Raw genomic sequence first — 13,826 nt, forward strand, 5'->3', positions numbered from 1 at the left:
AACCTGGGTATAAAGAAAATAAAGTATATGCTTGAGATATTTAGCATACTGCACAAGATCCAAATAACCACTTGCTGGAAGTCTGGAATATTCCAGCTCCTGGATACCTTTCCTTAAGGAGCCAGGGCTACCTAAAATCCTGCAGTCCACAGCCCACCAAAGCAGTCACAGCATCAGAATGGCACTTATCTACTATTTTGGAACACACTCCTTAAGACTTGATTTCACACGGAGAACGTTCCCATTTCCCAGGACCTCCTCAGGAAAGCAACAAGATTAGGCAAGGCTTGTTTTAGAAGTGATCAACGTTACTGATAACACACGAACTAAAGCATTACCATAAACAATAGGTTGTGTTTCTGTGGCTTGCTCCTCTTCCTTTCTCAAAGACTCTGATGCATCCAGTTTATCCACCTGGAATTGAGACCAACAGTTAGAGAAATCTCCTCAAAAACAGGTACTTATTCGTGGCAGAGAAGTGGAAAAGCCTTAGTGGTATGTCAACACCCATCAAGAAAAGGAGACCATTTACAAGTTAAGATCAATTCAAGTAGCAATGTTGGTACTGGTGCAGTCAAGATTGTGTTTCCTGAAAAACAACCCTCATTGAGGGATTTTCAACTACTTTGAAAGCTCACTCCAGGCTGAAGCTTTGTACAAAAGGTTCTGGACTGGACTGGAGCTGGACAGTCTTTGGACACAGACTCAGATTTGAGCTCAGTCTCAATCGGAGACCTCTGGCATTGAAGCAATTGCCAAGATAATGCCCAGACCTGGAGAAGTTTCCCTGGAGGTGACATTGAGGCAAAGCAATCTGGTTTGTATTTGGATAGAGCAGACTGCAATAGCATCCGACATGTCACTTGAGCCTCAAGATTTCACTTTCCAAACCCATTCACTCATGCAATTTAAGTTCAAATGCAGAGAATGCATGTGTATAAGACTTGCTTTTTCCACTCCAGAACTGTGTGGCAGTCAGCCTAAACCCACAGATACTCCAATTCTTCCAGCTTTACACACAGTAACAGACAAGCCTGGCCAGCTTCACTGCAATGGTGCTGTTTGCCCACCCCTACAGAAAGGCAAGAGAAGGAACTTCTGTAGCGAAATATTGCTCATTTCTAAGACAGATCCAAGGGAACTCAGCATTTCTACAGTCTAAGGCAGGCCCTGAAACTAAAACCACAAAACGAGGTATTGGTATTTTACGTGGGAGATGAGATTTAGAAACAAGTCAGAGATAATCATGCCAATTACTTTGAAAGACAATAATACAACTCACAAGATTAACATTTCACTTAATTCGTGTCCTTAATAAAGGAGTTTGAAGGTTTCCTGCACTTACACAGGGTCAATGCTATTTATTCAGCTGCAACATCCACAAGTGAGTTTTGAGTTTAACTGTGCTACATGAGCAAACGTCTGCTGGCAGCTCCAAGAGCTGTGAGCTCCTCCTTTCAGCTGTGAGTTACAACGTGTGTTCCATAAACCTGCTCCTCCGTAACCCCAAGCGGAGGCACAACTCCAGGGAGTGGCAGAAGTCCTGAGCTCGAGTTCCCTCAGTGTCTGGGCTTCCATGGCCAGCCTGGTGGCTGCCTCCCACAGTATCTGCCTTGCTGCTGCCAAAGTGCATGGGATCGTATCCAATGCTCCAAGACTCGTTTCCAGACACCGTGCTGGGAACTGCACTGTTTTTAACTCGAAACAGCAACACACTGAACACAGAAGCACAAGTTTATAGGTGCAAATCCAAGGAGAATGTGCAGAGTTTGCTACTAAGCGGAGGCAATTTGGCTTACTCCCGCTTGGAAAGCCTCCAGCCCAGGACATTCAATGCATTTTGGACCCAGTTTTTGATGCCTCCCCTCAGAGCTGAACAAATAGTGACAAGAACAAGCGCAAGTTCGAAACCAGCCCACGGGGTGGTTCTTACACCACTTGCTCGAGCATCACCAGCCTCAGGCCCCTACACACTTGGAGCAAGATTGACTGAAAGGCTTTTCCACAGGGACTGCAATAAGCTGCAGAGGAAAAGTAACATGCATTCGATGTTATCGTGTTATGTGTGCATGAAAAAGAGGCAAAAGTACTGAAGCACGAGTGAGGTCTGAAGATGACTGCCATACAGGCTCCCCCCAGAAAACCACACGCAGCCCACAGCAATGCCTTGGAGCTTCAGGAGTAGTGGGATGTAATTGCAATGACTGCTACACATGCGTAGTTTATGCAAACACTGCAGTTCAATTACCTTTTTTCACACACACGCTCTCCTACTCTCCTTACTAGCTGCTGAAGGACCTTACACTACGTGTCTTAGGTTAGCCTCGAGTTCCAGTGGTGTCTTTACAACCAGCAGTTTTTGCATTTACTCCATCTTCAAAGCTGTTTGTCACTTTGGTTCGCCCTTTGCTGAACCACATTAATGGAAAACTCCTGCTAGGGCTGACCCCTGGGCTAAGGAGGATCACGGTGGCATTTGTAGGGAAGCAGATGGACAGAAAACCTTGGATTGCCCTTCTGAAGGTCAAAGCTACATAGCAAAAGGCAAGCCCTGGAGTAGCCTCAGAAGAGCAAAAAGTATTACCATTTTTATATGTATTTTTTTTTAATGAGGTAGCAAGAGAAGTTTAGTGAAGCTGAAGAGCTTGGAAGGCAGTCTTTTCTTTTTTTGGACAACTATTAGAAATTTACTACAGGGAGGAGAACCACAGACTTGGTGTAACAGCTGAAGTTTTAAGTTGCTACATGAACTAGAGCACTGTGTGGATTAGATCAGCACCATGAGAACTGACACCTGAGTGAGGAAGGGTCCCTCTGGAAGCAGCCAGTATCTACTCTGCCTACGGTCAGCACGCATTAGTCATGGTCCAGAGATCAGGAACTGGATCACAGCCCTTCAACTGGCAAATGCCAGACTGATTTAGGGATTCACAGACTGATTTCTTATCGTAGGAGGTTCCTCCAGTCAGATTGGCTGTCAAATAATAGCACTTGTGTAAGTATTTGTGTGTTGTTTCAATACCAGGCTGACTGTGATCCAACTGATCACCTGTATGCCCTTCCTGAGGATCTATTAGCTTATTAGTAGCAAATGAATCTACTTTTCTCCTACAGCACTAGCTAGTGAGAGTTAAACAATTTGCAAATGCTTTAGTGATATTTTGTTTGGGGAAAAAGCAGTAGCAGCAGTGTAGTAAACATAGGAAAGAAAAAAACTCATGCAGAATCCTTAGACTTAGTCCTCCAGACTTAAAGATGGAAAACAAGAATCAACTTTCACCTTTTCCTTTATTGCATCAACCTGCAAAGGAATTCAGAAGGTGCAGCTTAGAAAAATCAAATTCCATATTTAGCATATAAAAAGGTAGAAACAAAAGCGTCAGGGAAGAAATAGTTAAGGTACAGGCGAGTAAAAACAAAGGTACACCAGAAGTATCTGCTTTAGAAAGGCAGCTCTGCTTCTTGCTGGCTCTCCCTTCATTAGCTACACTAAAGCTGCATCCTAATCCTTCATCAGATCAGGAAATTGTTATCTTTAAGAATCTACTACTCCCACCACAGGCATGGTGTGAGCTTGGTGCAGGCATCTCTGACAAACAGTTGTATTGCTCAGCCAGCTCCCCACCTCCCCCAGAACAGCATTTCAGCCTGGCTACAGAACCACAGGGTGGTCCTGCCTTCAGAAGGAACAGCCAGGCAAATTTCTGAACAAACCTTAGTCTTCACTGACTGCACAAAAGTAAAAGCTGAACTCAAGCTTGGAAAAGTCTTAATCATTAAGGAATTTACACCATTTCTCTGGAAGATACTCCAAAAGCTTCAGCTGGGAAAATGTTTGCTAGTGACGGATTTAACCCAAGTCTGTTCAAGTCTATCAGAGCATTACCAAGTAGTTCCCCCATTCTGAGTCACTTTAAATAAGAGTTGAGTCATAATTAGTGCCATTAAGTGTCAGAGCCACATTTTAGAGTTAAATGCATAGCGGAGTAAGTTATCTCCAGGTCTAGCTATAAAGCTGTTTTAGTACACAGTCTAGAATTTAGTTAAAACTTGATCCCATCTGGGATTCCTGACTGACACAGCACAGGAAACGCCTGGAGCCTGGAACTACTTTAGACACTGCCCAGGGTCAGGCAAATACTACTGATGTAGGTTCTGTCATTGGTAGAAGGTGGAGCCTGCAAGTGTTTCAGCCTCTTAGAGGGCGAAGTCTCTCCCCAGATGGACTGAAAAGTAAGTGTGGACATGGACAGACAGACATTGGACAAAGCCCAAATCAATGTTAGTAGCAAGCAGACAATCTCAAGGCATTCACCACAGTGACTAACAAGCTCTTGGGTGTTGGAGAGGCACCTGCTCTTACCTTGGTCAAGTATTCCTTCATGACCTGAATAAAATATGGCATGGCAAAGTCCATAATGTTGTGCCTCCACGCTGTTTCCAAGACAACATCCGGCCTTAGGAGATCGTAGCAGGTGAAGAGACAAGCACCAAAGCATTCCCTCTTGTTCTCCTGCAAGAACCACTGCAGCAGCTCTTCTGCCAGCTCAGTATCTTTGGATTCGGAAGCGTACTGCATGGCATCCTGCAACGGGACAGAGCCTCAGCCTCGGGGGACACAACAACCCGCAGAGTGCTGTTAACTAAGCTCCCCTTGGAGCCAAAAGTCAAAGCTGCTAAAGCTGGCCTGGCTGCTGCCTCACCTTGTACAGCCTGTCCTTCTTACAGAGCTCCACGCTCTGTTTCCAGCGGTTGTTGCCTTTGAAGAGATAAGCGGCGATTCTCCGGAACTCTATGAGCTCGTGTTTCTCCAGACGTTGGGCGAGAGAAATGTTGTCAAAGTTGTCGTAAGCATCTATAGAAGTCCTAAGAGCCTGAGTGAAGCAGAAAGAAAAAAGGCCACACCTCAGATGTACAAATACACTCACAAAATGCAAACGTTTTCCATTAGTTCTGTATTCCTGCTTGTAGGAGGATAAAGTATTCCAGCCTGACCTGCAGAGATCTATTTTATCTGAGAAGCTGCTGTTTGACACACATGGACTTTAGAGTGTTTCAGTCAGTATTTTTCAGTAGGTTAAGAGTCTCTGAATTCCAGGCAGCTGTTCTCTGAAAACAGTAGAACAGCCAGACATCACAACTGTTTGCCTCTTCTTTGAGTCCTTTTCTTAGCACTCACTGTTTGTTTGCCTTAAATAAAAACTGTCACACAACAAAGCAGCCACTCTACTCCCAACAGGAATTACTCAAAATGCTCTCAGAAAGCCACTAACACTCTTCCACTTAATCCTTGGCTCCTCACCAGTTTGAATTGTTGGAAAACATACACTTAAGCAGGTAAGAACTACTGAAAATGAGAAAGAAAACTCTGTTTCTACACATTAAAGAAAGGCTGAGAATATAAGGTAAATTCAGAATTAAGTGCTTCAAGACAAGACATACCTGATAATCTTCTTCAATAATGAAGAGGTTGTTGAGGGACTCATTGACTGATTTGTTGTTGTGATTTTGAACAGAGCGCAGGTAAGGTTTAACCAGGGGCAGCTGTTTAACCTTCAGGGAATGAGAGAGATACATGTAAGTCAGTTTTTGTGGAAGTCTCTTTCTCTTAGCATCCTCCCTGGCAGGCAGGGAAGTAGCTAAGCATTTTAAAATGCTACTATAGCTCAATGCTCTCCCAGCTTTTGCTTTGAGCTGGATAGCAGGAAAATTACCTTTGTGAAGAAGGTGACAGCACGAGTGTGGTCGAGCCGAGGGGACAACACCATCAGCAGATCATTGAGCAACAGAGGCTTAAATTCCAAATAGAACTGAACTGCCTTGTAGTACAGCTCCACATTGGCCACCTAGAGAGGAGTAAAGATGCATGTTCAGAGCAGGAGTTTGATTGTGGGGAAATCCAAATGAAAACCAGACATAATTTCCACTAGGAAAGCAATACCTTCGTGATGATATCTTTGAACTGGCCTTCTTTCCAAGCATCTGTGGGGTGATTCATCATTGTGATGATGGCATTATCATACTCCTCATATTTATCATACAGGAACACCAGTTCAGCCCAGAGATGGGCTTGTTCTGCAGCTCTCAGAACCTAAGCAAAAGGCAGGATTAGCAATATTGGTTAACTGGAATTTCCATCAGTGCTCGGGTTTTAGTGCCATTAATAACCTCAGGAGCTGCTTGTGCAAAAGCCAGGGTACAGACAGCCCAAAAAGGTGTGTTTTCAGCTAAATTTAAAGCCCCAGACATTCACCTTGGGAATGTTGACTCTGGACCAGAACAGCTCCAAGTGCTCCCTCATCTTCTGTGGCTTGAACTTGGAGTAGAGAATTGCCAGCTCTGTGAACATCCCCATGTGTGCTCGCTCCAGTCCAAGCGCTGCTTCCAACATAGTGATCAGCTCTTCAAAGTAGCCACGATCCTTAGAGACGCAGACAGAAGAGACATTTCACATCAGGAACCATCCAGAATCCCAAATTTTGACAGGGTTGCCATGACAGAACTGACTGTACAACAGGAGTCAGCTTAATTACCTGGTAATAGTTGATTAGCTCTTCCAGCTCATCTGCATGCACTACGATATGGAGCCCACACATCTGAGCCAGGCGGAACTCTTTTCCATCCACACAAGCAAAGCAGACCTGGAATGGAGAGTTGTGTTACTGCTTATAACCAAGGCCTCTGACCAGGCCCCAGCTTTGAAGCCCTTGACCTCAGAGGCAGTAAATTCACCTCTTTCCACGTGCGAGTGCTGTTGGCTTTCCGAGCGCCATCCACGGCTGCCTGGTACTCGCCGAGGTGCACCAAGGTCGAGGCCAAACGGCCGAAGTTGGAGACGTTGTTGTACAACAGCTTGGCTGCCTCATACATCTTCTCATCGTAGCAGCGATCACCAACCTGGGGCACAGCACAGCCACGTTATTCCTGCACTTCTTCAGCTTATATTGAATGTGTGGCATTCAAGCCCTTGTCAAAATGGATTTAAAGGTCAAGATCTATGTGCATATCCAAAGAGAGAGAATTCCCAACAGCCCTCTGCGAGTCAGCAAAACAAAGTCAGCCTCACTCACCTGCTGGATGTGTGCATTGTTGGGGCCATTGATGAACTCCTCCAGCTCTGCCAGGCGGTTTGTTTTAGCAAGAGCAAAGATTAATTCTGTTTCCACATATGACTCCCGGGCCTTCTTGCGTGCCATCTGCAGATACTTCACCAGCTCTTCCCAGTTTCCTATGGAAAGGATTTCAGAATGTTTATTTCTCACCACTGGGGACACTTGTGCTTAATTTAAACAATCAGCTGAACCTAATCTTGACATATTTCTACAGCTATTCCCCAACAACCAATAACCTTCACACTGCTCATTATGCATTAACCTAGAACGGGCCTAACTAAAATCTTACTTCATACAAAAACTCTGAAAGAAGTCTCCAGCTAGCTAAAGAAGGGCATTATTGGCCACTGATTATCTGCAGATGGAATACACTACCTTTTCCCATTCTTATTTAGGGCAGTTCTTGAAGGGCCAGATTCCTCTACTTGCATCAAGATACAGGTCTGGCAGAACTGCAGTTTGAGCAGACCAGGCAAAAGAGCTGAGCAACATCAACAGCCAAGACGTAAATAAAACTTAATCATACCGCTGGCATTAGCAGCTTGAACAACTTCCATGTATGAGGAAGGATCATCTGCTTTAATGTAGGAGTCAATTGCTTCCTTCACCATCCCCTTCTGGAGCTGTGCTTTGGCCAGCTGGCTCCACACTGCAGGCTCATTGCAGCGCTCGGCGAATTCGTACGCACGGTCCAGGTTCCCAATGTGCTCAATCAACACCTGGGAAAAGGACAGCCATGATCAGCCACTCTCACAAAGGTCACTTTTACAACACACAAAGCTGTGGTTTGTGTAAGCTCCTCAGTGGATCCACAGCTTTTAAAAGAGGGACTAACTCCATACAACCCACGCAGCTCGAGTGATTTTAGGCTTACAAAGTTTCAATAAACAACATTTGTTCTGCTTTGTAAGACAAGACACTGAGCAGCTTTGGGCACTTTGCTAATCGGTGTTAAGCACTGAAGTCACCAGCAAAGTCCTTGCGTGGGGGATGCACAAGGAGTTTTCACAACCTGCGAGCTGAAGATACCTGTACAGCTGATGTGTTGACATCAAATTTCCTGAAGATAGCAAATGCCTCTTCAAAAAGCTCATTGCTGATAGCAATATTGGCTATGTCAGGGGCATCATAGTTATCCAGGCGATTGATGTACTCCATGACACGGGTGCGGTCAGCCTTGATAGCCGTAAGGATGAGAAGGTTCTGCAGATTCCTGAAGAGGGAAAGAAACAGCACTTAGCAAATAATGATCAAGAAATTCACCCTCCCCTCTGGAGAGGGTATTAGTTTATTTGCACATTACAGCAATAAGTCCTGATTTCCTGCGGCTTAGTTTTCATTTCACGCACCTGTGCTCACTGAACACTGAATTATCCAGAACTATTTTCTCCAGCAGCTCAATGAGCTCATTGGGAAGATCCGCAGTCATGAAGGCCTTCACAGTGACAGACACTTCCTCGGGGTCCTGGGTCTCTGACAGCGCAGTCTGCACAACCTGCAGGCACAGCCAAGGCACGGAGAAATGAGTGATGTCAGGTTCTGCAACCCAGCTAGGACAGACCAGGCTGTGAGCGTCCTGCCAGCTGTACCTGGTCAATCAGGGGTCTTCTGTAGGGGTTGCTTTCCAGCAGCACACTGGCCCAGAGCTCGGGGTCCTTACGACGAACTAAGTAGCGGGAGAGGCTCTTGAAGAGGGAGTTCTCATTGCACACCTGGAGAAAGGCACAGCTTGCTCAGAGGGAAGGCACAGACACAGAGCCTACAGACAACTGCACTGCAACTCTGAACTGAGGGCCAGACTAGAAATCTCAGCCTTTGATACTTCATTAACCTCCCATTTTAAGATAGGCAGGAGAGTTTCCCATTTCTCATTAAGCTGCAGAGGGAGGTTAAACAGCACCTCCTCTTCTGTGTTAGAAGCATGCACTTCCCAGCTCAATACATTTTAGGAAACACATGCTTCTGTCATAAAGCTTTCTATGTGCCCCATGACCCTGCTGTTAGAACTCAATGCAGCTGCCTGGGCATACGTACATTGATCAGCTCCAGATCACACTGTCCACGCTCGTAGGCCACGCAGGCCAGGTGAGGGTCCCTCTTCTCACAGTACTTGCCAACAACACGACTGTCATAGTAGGGATTCTCACGCAGGAATCTCTCTGGGTTGTTGTTGCTGTCAATGTATATCTTGGCCAGTGCATTGTGAGTGGCAGGCTCCTCACAGCCCTCGTGAATTCTTGCTTCCAGCCAGGGCAGAAGCAGCTTCAGCCTAGAAGGAAGTGATTTTCACATTAGAGGTTGAGTAAATAAATACCCAGTTGCATAATTTCTACACTCTGCAAGCCGGTCTTGGTGTAGGATAGAGTCAGGAACTAAACCAGAGTTACAGTGCTCTGTTTTAACCTACATTTTGATTCATTATTATAATGGTGTAACTTTCTGACACTTTGAAGAAAACACACCAAAGTTAACTGAAGAGATCCCCACATCAGCCAAGAATTAGAGCTGGTTCACACCCAGTGGCAGCTCTAGCTGTGTGACATGCACTGATGGATGTATGGCAAACACTGCCAGACTGGGAACTGGTAACAAGAGACTTGTAGAAGTTTAATACCTGTTTCTTTTCTCAACCTCTGCAACAAGTTCATCAGTTGAAAATTGACCTCTCACTACAAGGATGAGGTTCTTTATCACGTCTTCAGAGCAATCCACATCCAGCAGTCCCCCAATAACAACTGGCAGACGGCTCGGATTCACCTGCAGGAGCATTGAAAGAGGTCAGGTGTTGTCAGGGAGCGAGGGCAGGCAATCCTCACCCCCAGAACTCCACATGAAAGCTGCTTGCTAAGATTGACCCCATCTTCCTGCCTTTACTCCCAGCCTCCTGAGGTTCTGAACAAGCCGAAAAGTCAATTCTTCAGTCAGCAGGTGTTCCCATCCCAGCCCAGTGGCTCACTTAGCTCCCACAGGAAGAGCTCCTGAGCAATCCACTTTGTCCCTGCAGGACGTTAAGAGGAAAACATCCCCTCCTCTCCCCTCCAAAATGCTGAGACTTAAAATCACCCCAACAAAACTCCAAAGTTGTTCTACCAAGTCTTCCTCCTTCAAGTGGCACGAGTGGGAGTTACTGCTTAACCTTGCTGAAGAATGAGACCTGACTCACATTAGGACTAATTTACTGGAGGCCACTAATAATCACTTAAAAGTCAGTCTCAGGTACAAAGCTATTTACAGAACACTTAAACACGACGCCTGTAGCTGTATATAATACTGTAAAGATTGAACAGTTTGACTCATTGAAGCCAAGGGACAAGCTGTCACCTACCTTCTGTACATAAATCTCAATGTATTTTTGCAGATTATTTCTATACAAATACAGCACCAAGTCGTGGACAAAGTCAAAGCGGTCGCACACAATGATGAGAGGCAGCTGGTCAGTGAGTTTAGCTTCCTAGAAAGAGAAGAGCTTTAGTAATTTGTTTTGCTCTTGCACTTAAGCAGACAAATAATACAGTCACTTAAACTGTCAAAGCAGCTGAATTTGGAAAGCCAAAACTCAACAGTCAACCAAATAATGACAGCTTGTTGTTCAGCTAATTGTTTGCAATATGTAGCAAGTGGGAGCACTCGCACCCACTGCAGGGCGTGAGCAGCAAGAAGCTTTTTGGAGTTTAACCCTGCTCCTTTGCGTGGCAGACTCTACAGAGTTTTACGACACAATACCACTATTACAAGCCTAGGCTATAGAGAATATCTTTAGTTGCCACTGGTGTTTGGTGTGCAGGATTAGCACTCTGGGATTTCAACAGAAATTTAACCAAGACTAGATTAAGTTGTGGTTCATAATGTAAAACATATACAGAATTGACTTTGAGTGCCATGTGTCTTGTGATACCTCCTAATGATGGATTTAGAGAACAGTAAGAATTAAGCTCTATAGCAGTACTACTTAAATTGCTTACCAGATTAATTATCTAAAAGCATTCCAACTTTCAGCATAAGGTTACAATGGTTACAGTACAGAAGCTTAGTCTATGTGGCAGACAGTATTCCGGATGCATATTTCACTTATTCCAACATGCACATCCCAGAATATAATCCTACATATAAATTACACTTAAGGACTTTACACAGGGAGGCCTGTACTGGGAGATTTACCTGGTACATGTCCTGCACATTCCAGACATGGAACAGCACAAAAAACAATAACTTTCATCAGGAATTTGACAGCTTGATAACATATCTTAGGTGGCTTGATCAAATTACATACCTTACACCTCGGTGACACCAGGTTAGTTTTAGAGAATTCTCTTGGGAAGAGTTTTGCCATCTTCAGATATGATCAGCAAAATCTAAGACTATGCTATGTAACCAACAAACATGAAGGCAGGAAATGTTCCCAGATAAAGTTTTCCCCTCCCACATGGTTCCTCAGAGTGTTGTGCTTGTCAATAAGCTCAGCACTGAGACTACAGAATCTGAACTTTGAGCACACCATCTTTTCCTACTCTCCAGCAATGCCCTGGATCAGTCAGGATGTATTCCCACTGACTGGCAACTCCCAGAAGAGCTAAACCATGGCTCACCTGGCTGACATTTCAGCGTGTAGGAGTAAGACAGATCAACCCTGAACCTGAAAGCATTTACGGAATTAATTGACTTTATTCATCTGTTGTTTCTGTAGTTGCTCAGTTGGAGTTGATTACACTGTAAATAAGCATTAAGTTCTCAACTCAATCGGCACCATGGGTGTTTTCAAATTAAGTAAACGGTTTCCTATTTTATAGCAGACAAGTTCTAGGTAAGCTGGTGCATTTTCTGCAGGTCAAGAGTTCAAGCCAGATTAACCTGACTAAGAGCAGTGAGGAACTGACCTGACGTTCTCATTTTTCAGACAATATTCCAGGCTCAGACTTCATTAGGAGGCACTGGCAGCATGGCAGGTACCTCTGGTTTGAGGACACTCGCATCCTTAAGTGCAAAGGTTAAAAACTCATCTATTTTCACAGAGCTGCCTCATTCACTAGTGACACACCGTGTTTTATCAGAACCCCAAACAGCTCCAGACAGTCCAGTGTTACCCAAACATTACCTTGAGGAAGTTTTTAACACGTTCTGGATCATAGCAGTTACTTTCCCTGCAGATTCTTTCCACTTCTTTAATTTGTCCTGTCTTGCACGCAGCTTGAATGTACTTGAAGTGCACATCTGGATCCTGGCTGAAGTTTACAATGGAGCCCAGGAAATAAAACAAACCTGGAGAGAAACAGTCAACACATTATTTGCTGGTCTCATTTAAAAGGCTACAGAAATTTAAGACACCCATTTTGGACAAAGGCAAAAGGCCAGCATTCTAGGTTTTTCTACAGCTCCAAACATTTTCCAGGATTTCAGAGAAACAAAATTATGTAACTGAATAGTGGTATCCATGCTAAACAGGGAAAGTTTAAGGTTTAGATCTGTTTCAAGACAGTTTGAGGCTAACTACTTGAATTCATTATGGCTTTCTAGATTTCAGCAGACAGACACTCATCTGTAAGGAGGCGAGCACCAGCCCCTCTTGCAGAAGTACAGACTTACCTTCAAAGCTCTTGAAGGACTCAAAGAGCTCAATGAGTGACTGTGTTGACAGCTGCTCGTGGTATTTGGAGGCTACCTGGACACAGATCTGCAGGTTCTGGCGGATGTTAGCGGACAGCATCGCACGCAGACACTCCAGAGAGTCTTCCACTGATAAGGACCCAAAATAATTCACTAACCACTGCAAAGACACACACAAGGCATTTCAGACCTGAGCAGACCAACAGTTATTAAAGGCTGGGTTTGCAGATGCAGGCTGTTTGATGCCTTACCTCAGGATTGAGGAGGTGAGTGTGAACTACCGCACGCTTGATGTCGTAGAGGTCTGTGAAGTGCTCGAGTGCTCTCTGCAGCAAACCAGCCTTCTCACACAGCTGAGCTATGTGAGCCCGGTCATAGTGAGTAAACATTTGGTTTCCCAGGATGGCATCTGCAACCTGGAAGGAAAATGGAAGGTTTTCACTCAATTCCTGAGCACTGCCACCAGCGTTTGGCACGTCCAGCTCCAGGACTCTGAGCGCGTACCTGAGGCGCGTGCATGAGGTTCATCTCAAGTAAACGTGTTTGCAGGGGACCTTCTGAGGGACGATTATTCTTCAGTGCATCCAGCAGAAAGGCTGTACATTGCTGGATTAAATTATATTCCATAAAGACATCCACAATCTGCAAAAAAAAAAAAGGGAAAGGAATTTAGGTTTTTGATTAGGAACTGGAAATATATTTAAGCATCAACGCAGCTTCCAAAGGTAAATCCAAATTCATCGCTTTGATGGTTCGAGTAGGGCTCCTCTTGCCAATTTAATGCTTTGAAGTCAACATTTCATTGCAATAAAGTTATTTACCTGTGTTATATCTGCAAGAGGCTCTTCATCTTGAACGAGCATTTGTGCAAACTGCTGGCCTTGATCAGGGCTGATTCTCATTACATTCCTCAGCAAAAAAATCCAGTCTGGAGTATATCCAACCTGAAAAGATGATGAAAAGTGAGAACTCAGCAAGAGCACACACCTTGTTAAATACAGAGCTCAGTAAAAGCTACTGTCAGGAGATTACACAACCCAGCAAGGATCTTCCCTTTTGGAAATGGGGAAGTAGGAAAAGACCCATGTATGAAGTCTAGCAGTAACTATTCGT

General features: G+C 44.6%; 1 protein-coding gene across 2 annotated transcripts in view; it reads right to left on the bottom strand.

The window, feature by feature from the left end:
• Positions 1–13,826, bottom strand: part of CLTC (clathrin heavy chain) — a 29,601-nt gene that overhangs the window by 1,264 nt on the left and 14,511 nt on the right. Inside the window, exons 10-32 of one of the 2 annotated variants that reach the window (XM_040082698.2) lie at positions 13,535–13,657; positions 13,218–13,355; positions 12,965–13,129; positions 12,693–12,873; positions 12,205–12,368; positions 10,438–10,563; positions 9,727–9,869; positions 9,147–9,381; positions 8,702–8,824; positions 8,462–8,607; positions 8,142–8,325; positions 7,639–7,831; positions 7,071–7,228; positions 6,733–6,897; positions 6,534–6,641; positions 6,254–6,421; positions 5,942–6,091; positions 5,715–5,846; positions 5,443–5,553; positions 4,704–4,874; positions 4,364–4,585; positions 3,281–3,301; positions 339–414 (exon numbers count right to left, since the gene is read on the bottom strand). In XM_040082698.2, the coding sequence (XP_039938632.1) occupies positions 339–414; positions 3,281–3,301; positions 4,364–4,585; positions 4,704–4,874; positions 5,443–5,553; positions 5,715–5,846; positions 5,942–6,091; positions 6,254–6,421; positions 6,534–6,641; positions 6,733–6,897; positions 7,071–7,228; positions 7,639–7,831; positions 8,142–8,325; positions 8,462–8,607; positions 8,702–8,824; positions 9,147–9,381; positions 9,727–9,869; positions 10,438–10,563; positions 12,205–12,368; positions 12,693–12,873; positions 12,965–13,129; positions 13,218–13,355; positions 13,535–13,657 (3,403 nt within the window). The remainder of the gene's footprint in view (positions 1–338; positions 415–3,280; positions 3,302–4,363; positions 4,586–4,703; positions 4,875–5,442; positions 5,554–5,714; positions 5,847–5,941; positions 6,092–6,253; positions 6,422–6,533; positions 6,642–6,732; positions 6,898–7,070; positions 7,229–7,638; positions 7,832–8,141; positions 8,326–8,461; positions 8,608–8,701; positions 8,825–9,146; positions 9,382–9,726; positions 9,870–10,437; positions 10,564–12,204; positions 12,369–12,692; positions 12,874–12,964; positions 13,130–13,217; positions 13,356–13,534; positions 13,658–13,826) is intronic. The other variant, XM_040082699.2, reaches the window with a different exon arrangement.

Source organism: Hirundo rustica, chromosome 19 (assembly GCF_015227805.2).
Source record: "Hirundo rustica isolate bHirRus1 chromosome 19, bHirRus1.pri.v3, whole genome shotgun sequence".
NCBI lineage: Eukaryota > Metazoa > Chordata > Aves > Passeriformes > Hirundinidae > Hirundo > Hirundo rustica.